General features: G+C 43.0%; 1 protein-coding gene across 44 annotated transcripts; it reads right to left on the bottom strand.

Annotated features, from left to right (window-relative positions):
• Positions 1-329: 329 nt before the first annotated feature.
• Positions 330-7,507, bottom strand: LOC125514967 (uncharacterized). 44 transcript variants are annotated; one of them, XM_087546350.1, is made up of 7 exons: positions 7,000-7,507; positions 6,768-6,892; positions 6,572-6,618; positions 5,934-6,067; positions 5,739-5,834; positions 5,069-5,602; positions 2,366-4,022 (listed from the first exon to the last, which is right to left on the bottom strand). In XM_087546350.1, the coding sequence occupies exons 1-4, from the start codon at positions 7,099-7,101 to the stop codon at positions 5,967-5,969; spliced, it is 375 nt and encodes a 124-aa protein (XP_087402476.1). In that variant the 5' UTR covers positions 7,102-7,507; the 3' UTR covers positions 2,366-4,022; positions 5,069-5,602; positions 5,739-5,834; positions 5,934-5,966. The 44 variants fall into 44 exon arrangements, 16 of the variants coding, with proteins under 16 accessions (XP_087402478.1, XP_087402480.1, XP_087402488.1 ...); XM_087546351.1 differs by having other exon boundaries at positions 5,069-5,244; XM_087546359.1 differs by lacking the exon at positions 5,934-6,067 and having other exon boundaries at positions 5,069-5,447; positions 5,542-5,602; positions 7,000-7,506.
• Between the last annotated feature and the right edge of the window lie 790 nt (positions 7,508-8,297).

The following is an 8,297-nucleotide window of genomic DNA, read 5'->3' as shown; positions in this document are numbered from 1 at the left end:
TACAGCTCGATGACGCTCCCCGGGCTCCGATCCAGCAAAGCTTCGGGGATGAGTTCCGTCAGCACAACGGCGTGGTGACGATGATGATGTTCTACCGACGCAGGGCTTCGCCTAAGCACTACAACAGTATGACCGAGGTGGAATATGGTGGCAGGGGGCACCGCACACGGCTAAGGAACGATCACGTTGATCAATTGTGTGTTCTAGGGTGCCCCCTTGCCTTCGTATATAAAGGAGCCAAGGGGGAGGGGGGCGGCCGGCCAAGGAGGGCGCGCCAAGGGAGTCCTACTCCCTCTGGGAGTAGGATCCCCCCCCCCCCCCCCCCCCCCGCCCCCAATCCTAGTTGGAACTAGTACAATGCCCGTGCGTTGCCACGGACCTTTTAATTTTTGTTCTGATTGTATATATACATGTATTGTTGTATTTAACTCGATGATTTTTTGGTCCCTTCCAACAACATCGCGTCAACATTCTTGTCGAATGGATTCCTTTTGAACATCAACATAATACATCTTTATCTCTTTCATACCCTGCAAAAAATAGACATATAAAAATAAGAAGGGGAGACACATTTTGTATTATCATGTGCAACAATATATAAAAAAGAATAATTATTTGTATGCATCTCTTTCAATTGGGTAACACTCGGTAAGTTTTCGGTCCATCTATCATAAAGCTTTGTCAATGGACATTTTCAAAGCATCATTGGAAACCGTTAGTTGTTATCTCTATTCTCCAAAAGTGAGTATATAAACACATACTAAAATAAAATAAAACTAAGATAAGCCCATATATAATCCAATGTAAGTCTTTTTAGATATTTGAATATTGACTACTGCATACGGATGAATATAGAAGTATTTTAAAGTGTAGATTCACTTATTTTTGCTCCGTATGTAGTCTATATTAAAATCTCTTACAAGACTTATATTTATGAACATAGAGAGTATATATTCATCGGTCAAGTGCTTGCTTCGAGCATGTAACCGTTTTTACTCGAAGTGAGGCATCATGCTTGTAGACTCACCTATAAATCACTTGTGGCTAATTATTCTCCAGAAATGACTTCCTAGGGTATGTGATATTTTTCACTATATAAAAAAGTATGTGACATTTCTCTAACGGCAAGCAATCAATTTTCCCTAACAAAAAGCAACCACTCCTTTTCTTCTCATCTTAAAAAAAGTAGGATGACTGTCATTGGCACAACGCTCACACTCATACCTCATTACCCCATCATGCTCTCCTCGCCACATCATCGTCGCTGTCATGTCTCCCCTCCACGGTATCTCACTGCCGCCTCCCCCCTTGCACCACATCATTCAGATCGCAACTTCCTCTCACTACTCTCTCTCCTTCCCTGCATGGCGTCGTCCGCCCCTCCTCTCCTCCACACTGAATCGGACGATTCCCAGTTCTAAGAAATGCACTGTCATAGCTGAGGGCGACCACCACAATGTGGTTTTGCTGGCATGATATATGAAATGATTTATATATTATGTGATATTTTGTCTCTTTTTTTGAAATAATTATAGTCGAGGTATGTGCCTGTGAGTTACCACGGGACCAAATTTTATTGGGACAAATATGGAAGAAAATCAGATAACCAAAAGAAGACTATGTTTTGGTTATGAAGCATACACAGGGTCATCCACGAGGTGCCCTGCACTACCTCGCTCTCAATGGAAATTGTTGATCGGCTCGAACCAGGCAACCGCTGGTCAGCAGATCGTGGAGCTAGTGTGGGTTAACTCCCTCGCTGTGATAAAAAGGTACGGACTACTCCCGTGCACACTTCCTTATTCACATTCTCCTTTTACACACTCCGCTGCATCAAGCGCCGCCGGCAAATAGTGGCAATGGTGGCAGTGGAGCAAGTGCGGAACTCTTGCCTTATCTAACACACAATGAGATTGCCGTGATCGGATTCGATCGGCCTTGACGCCTAGGATTAGCAGGCTGTCATGGACTTCCTCACTGAGGACCATCTTATGCACACCAACCTAATCAATGTTGCCTGTGTTGATGTTGTTCTGTAATCTACCATATAACCATTTGATATACCGGGTTCAATGTGACAAAGAATACTAACATTAGTCCGAGCTCCAAACTCTTTAAGCAACACAAGACCCAGTTCATCCACAAATTTTGGATAGCTATACAAAATATTTAAGTTCACATTAAAATTATGAGGTGTACCTCATGTGAGTGGATCCTCTAAACAGCTACTTCCATCCCTTTGGAAAATGACCAATCTTGTACAGAAGAAGTGGAGGAGGCTCAAACTATTGAATCTTCTCACTACCTATTGATTTAAGTTGCAGAATAGCAGAACACACATACTCAACATAGATGGCCCCATAAATGAGTGCAAAAATGGTATAAATGTGCACAGATTCATTTGTTAGTTGCTTAATCTGACAAGAAAGTGGAGAAGACAGTAAGCAGAAAAAAACTAAAATCTATGGTAACTAAAAGGAGACCTATCTTTGTGCCCTGCATTATGAGAAAAAACATATAGAAAACAAACATGCATGAACCTCCCGGAGTATCCGATGTTGCAGACAAGAATGCAAATGGAAGTGAGCCCAGCTGAGTTCCTACCCACCTAGTCGAACCTTTGGATGCCTTCATCGGTTGAGTGTAAGCTGCTCACTCACCTGGAGGGGATCAATCGGAATGGCAGCTACCTGGAACGGAGCGTGGAAAGTCAGAAACACCATGGGCCAACACGGTCGATGTCATGGTCGCCGGCGCCTCACTCCCACAGCCATGGTCGCGGTAACGGTCGCCAGCGGCAGCATCGACGTCTCCCCCTCGTTGCAATCCTAATCAGCCTCTCCCAGCACTCGTCTCAGGTAAAACGCTTCGTCAGTGCATTAAATTAAAGCTACCTAAGTCAGAGAACATTGACTCTACAAACCATTTTGTTTGAATATTATAAAATACGAAAATTATTTGAATTATAAAAATCAAGGCAAAAAAACCTATTTGGAGGAAGGCTTGGATTTATTTCATAACTGAGATACTATAAAACTAAACAAAAACATAAAACTACTACTTCTAATTCAAATATTGTAGTAAACAATATTGTGACAGTTGTGTACATTTATTTTTAGAGCACACATTTAAATAGACGAGACATACATTTGCAAGTGTTTCTTACTGCTATCAACAACATTGAACCATCCTTCAATCCTAATAATGATAGTCTCATTCATTGCTGGCTTTGTAACCTTGAAGCAAACTAACGAATTTCAATATTAATTATGCAACTAATAGCAAGCAAGACTTACCAATCAATTGTTGCTCTCCTACTATTTCTCCTAAGAAACGAGTCCTCACTGAAGGTCAAGTATTAAGATATGTACAGCTGAAACCAAGTAGACAGCATGATAGTCCAGCCATTAAACCTTCATTCCTGAGACGAAAAAGGGCAATGAAGATGGTGTCATATGTTGTCTTGCAAACAATCTTGCTTCAACATCAAGATGCCACTATTTCGTACTGTCAACCAAAAAAAGATGACGATGTTTGCACTGCCACTGCCTCACAAATTAGTCAACCTCGTGAACTATAATAAAAACAATGCAATATAAGTGCTCGTGACTCAATTATAAGAACCAAAAGGTAGCCATCATCACTTGGTCTATATTCCTAGCTGCATTCAAGCGGTACAATCAGCAATTCGGCAAACTAATTTGAAACACCTTTGAGGAAATTTCCTTACATGACAATGTACCTAGGGGAAAATCCATCTAATCTTTAATCACTGAGGTGCTCAAAGAGAACATTCAACTTCAGGAAATTAGCATATCTCTCCAATATTTTTTAGGGACAAAAATATGAGCAATGCTTGTGGACTGACAAGGACGGAGACAAGCATCTGATTGCATAGCGGCATAGTAGCGCGGTTGTCATGCAGGGGTAAGTAGGGAGTACGGCACAATGGCATCATCCACGGCTAGGACCGCGACCATGAGGCAGACAAGGATGGGAGTGGCGCCAGGACGAAGTAGAACCTGTAAGCCAATCTTATGGTTAGGTCAGCAATGACATGCCATGATAGATCAAATATTCAAACTGGAACCTAAGAAATCAAAGTCAAACCTGTAACCGAACTTAGTCCAGTATCCTAAGTGTATAAGTTGACGATGGAAAAGGAACACATTTTGTCCAAACAGTACATTGCTCATGTCTTGCCTGATTTTTTCATGGTCGTGACAATAAATGATCAGGATTATTATTGTTCAGTATGGCTTCTTAACACACATACACATGCATATGTCTAACAACGAAGAGCCCAGTGGAAAAATTTCGATCTCAGAAACTACTTAACTCGATTCATTTCACACAATTCAGAAAATATTCTGATCCAAATATTCCAATCCCAATGAACTCATTAGTGAGAAAAAATCAATTATCATTAACACACATAATTTCCAACATCTCATAATAAATTGATACCCCATATGAATGAAGCCTCGACCTGACATTGGTATCCCATATGCATGAAGCCTCGAACAAGATAGTTCGACACTGGGTCCCTAAATTCACGCATATGGTCAAATCACTAAACACAAGAACAACCAAGCCTCGATTGGTATCCCATACCCATGCAGCTTGCAACGATTCAAGGAAAATTTGTCGAGAAGGAGTTGTGTTGCTTGCTTGCTTGCCAATGCCAGCTACTTGCGATTGCGCTCCACGGAACTGAATCGTCAAGCCAAATTGTGGCACGACTTTATCTCCACACGGTAAAACACGCAAAGGATCCTTAAAGGAGTTAACACATGGGTACGGAGTGCTACATAAATTCTTTTTTCCTCTTAGCATTTTCAAGAACAAGCGTATGAAAATACTTTCGTGAGGTCTAATCGAATATCTGAATTGGAGAGTGTAGTCCATACATGTAACTACTAAGCCTAGTTCAGTGTAAGAATTTTGTAGTGTCTAGTCTAGTCCATACATGTAACTAACCTAGTTCAGGGTAAGAATTTTCTGTCAAGAAGAATCAAGTAGCTAGTGAAAACAAGACAAAGCTTGGACGAGTTTGTACAGAAAATACCTTGGTAATTTTCTCCGAGTACAGTGCTCAGTTGTAACTCCTTTAGTAGTATGCAGAATTGCAGACCATACAAATATTTACTGACTGCAGCAGATCTTGAACAAAGCATGCCACAATTCTGCTCGTAAAAACGTATGGCAACTCTCTTTACCCTGCATCCGTTGCCTATAAGGTACCTACAACATAGAAGTGGAGTTGTTTAACAAAAAGGTGCCTATAACAGAGAAGTGGAGTTTAAAAGAACAACATGGAAATAACAGTAGTAGTGAGCCACCACTTCAGGCCATTTTGTAGCATAGTCTTGACCAAGCCTGGCATAAACGAACTGAGAATAGTGAAACCGTGAATCCTGATTACCATGGCCAAGTGTGGAAAAGAACTGCAGAATCATTACCAAGTGTGTAAATGAACACCAGATGAGCAAGAATCAGACATGAGCAGCCACATCATGAAATAAATTCGGAATAGCTTACCACTGCATCAATGAACATATTTTATTTAAGTTGAACAATTTCTTCTCTCAAGTAACTTGCACTGCAGCAGAACCCTTTCAGCACCAAACATGCTACTACCATTATTTTGTAGTGTAAAACTTCCAAATCCTTCTAAATTTTGTTTGTAATATCCTTGTTAATAAAACTAACACTCGGCCAAAGACAGCAGGCCTAACCTGTAAATGTACTTAACAATGAAGACAAGACAATGATTCATCATCAGTTTAATTACTTGTAGAATGCCAGTTCATCTTGATTCCTGAACTTCTTACCTACAAAAACGTTGATAGATTTTTTCCAGTTAACAATATTCTAATGGTTGGCGACAAGAACACCAATATACATTGAAAGTTAACAATAGGACAGTATACATTGGATTTAATCTGCATAATATACTCGATAATTTAAGAAGGAATCATATTTGGCTCGCTGTTCTCGATGGTTATCACATAGAACTTGATGTCTGCAAAATTGGTGTCTGCGTCCTCAAGGCGATTCCAGAAAACTGAAGAGATTCTTAGTGAATTAGCTTCTGTTCATAGAAAACAAGTTCCCATGTATGTGCAACAAATTTATGCAATACTAATGGCTCCAAACCATATATATGCGCTCTGTATGAAGGTTTTACAGCTTGATAATGGAAAACAATGTCACCTAGATGCAATGTAGCAATTTCCAAAATTGATTATGAGTGTTATATAAAGATGGCGCTAATTAGTTGGGCATGGGAATCAGTTCTAGCAAGATGGCACTTTTCCATTACGACTCAGGTTTCTAACCAAAACAAGACCTCTAGGAAAATTGATGTTTTGAAAAATCATGAGTCTACATAGCAATGAGAAAAATAATGAGCATTTAACAATAAAAGTGCAGGACGCATATTCTGAACCTATGTATAAGCAATAATAATTTGACACTGAAGCACAAATTTAGGAATCCCCATTCATGCCCGCACCATCCAAAAATCAGCCATCTGATGTTTAGGAGCTACTGGTTGAAGAAGACAAACCTGAAGAGTAGGTACTCGACCAGAATTGTGCCGGTGCCAAAGAAGCACTGCAAGCACAACATTGGCATGGTTAGGATTAGTCAATCTTAATCCCAATCATCCAGGCAACATTTGGCATGTTTAGGAATAGTCCGATCTTAATCCCAATCAACCATGCCGGCTAATCTTAAATCCACACGAACCCCAGCACGGGTACCTCCGTCCACACGAACAAATAGCACCCACAAGAAGAAAAGACAGCAGGACGCCCAATTCATCGCAGCCGACCACAGACCGGCGAAACCCGCACGGCACCCTCTGCAGGTGGAAAGGATTCTTCACCTGTGTAAACAATTCTTCAGGTACAGAAGGTTTATTTCATCCTTGAGGGTTGGACCAACATTTGATTTGGGGGGGGGGGGGGGGGGGGGGGGGGGGGGGGGAGCGACCTTGCAGGTATGCGACGGGCGGAGCCCAGGAGGCGCCTCACCTTGATGTGCGTGGCGGGTTCCTGGAGGCGCGGAAGCACTCCTGCCCGGCGGCGGGGTCATCGGCAAAGCGGCGATGGAAGGAGCCCAGGAGTCCCTCGCGTCGGCACGCGTGCCGGGTTTCTGGAGGCGATCGAGCACGGCCGTAGCGGTTCCGTACGCTTCGTCGCCGGCGGCAAGCTTGGAGGGAAGAGAGGGGCAAGGCAGCAGGAATGGAGCGGCGGCGGCGCCGAACGAGGGCAGGAGGCCAGCGCCCGCGGCGGCTCCAATCGGTCCTCGGCGGCGGCGGATCGTTTCGGATCTCGGCGGCGGCTCGTATTGGAGTAGAGATGGGATCGAGAGGAGTCGGCAATGAAGGATGGGATCGAGGTCGCTGCTATGGGCAGGAGGGATCGATCGTATGGTTTTGTTTGGCACGGGTTTTCCTCGCAGGAGCGTAGCGAGTTAACAGAGGTGGCAGGATGACGAAAATAAAATGGAGATGAGAGGATGACGAAAAAAAACCAGTGAAAATAAATCGCGTAGATTATTCATCAACTGCTCCATTAGGAGTAGAGATAGGATTCCTTGAGGGGGGAAAGAGAGAGAGGGGGTCGGCCACCTCTCCTTGTCCCAATAGGACTAGGGGAGGGGGAGGCGCGCAGTCCACCTTGGGCTGCCCCTTTCTCCTTTCCACTAAAGCCTACTAAGGCCCATATAGCTTCCGGAGGTTTCGGTAACCTCTCGGTACTCCGGTAAAATCTCGATTTCATCTGGAACACTTCTGATATCCAAACATATGCTTCCAATATATCAATCTTTATGTCTCGACCATTTCGAGACTCCTCGTCATGTCCATGATCACATCCGAGACTCCGAACTAACTTCGGTACATCAAAATGCATAAACTCATAATAACTGTCATCATAACGTTAAGCGTGCGGACCCTACGGTTCGAGAACAATGTAGACATGACCGAGACACGTCTCCGGTCAATAACCAATAGCGGGACCTGGATGCCCATATTGGCTCCTACATATTCTACGAAGATCTTTATCGGTCAGACCGCATAACAACATATGTTGTTCCCTTTGTCATCGGTATGTTACTTGCCCGAGATTCGATCGTCGGTATCCAATACCTAGTTCAATCTCGTTACCGGCAAGTCTCTTTACTCGTTCTGTAATACATCATCCCGCAACTAACTCATTAGTTGCAATGCTTGCAAGGCTTATGTGATGTGCATTACCGAGAGGACCCAGATATACCTCTCCGACAAT

The sequence above is a fragment of the Triticum urartu genome, chromosome 3A (assembly GCF_056163025.1).
Source record: "Triticum urartu cultivar PI428250 chromosome 3A, HENAU_Tu73, whole genome shotgun sequence".
Taxonomy (NCBI): domain Eukaryota; kingdom Viridiplantae; phylum Streptophyta; class Magnoliopsida; order Poales; family Poaceae; genus Triticum; species Triticum urartu.
This window is presented reverse-complemented; position numbering and strand designations above follow the sequence as displayed.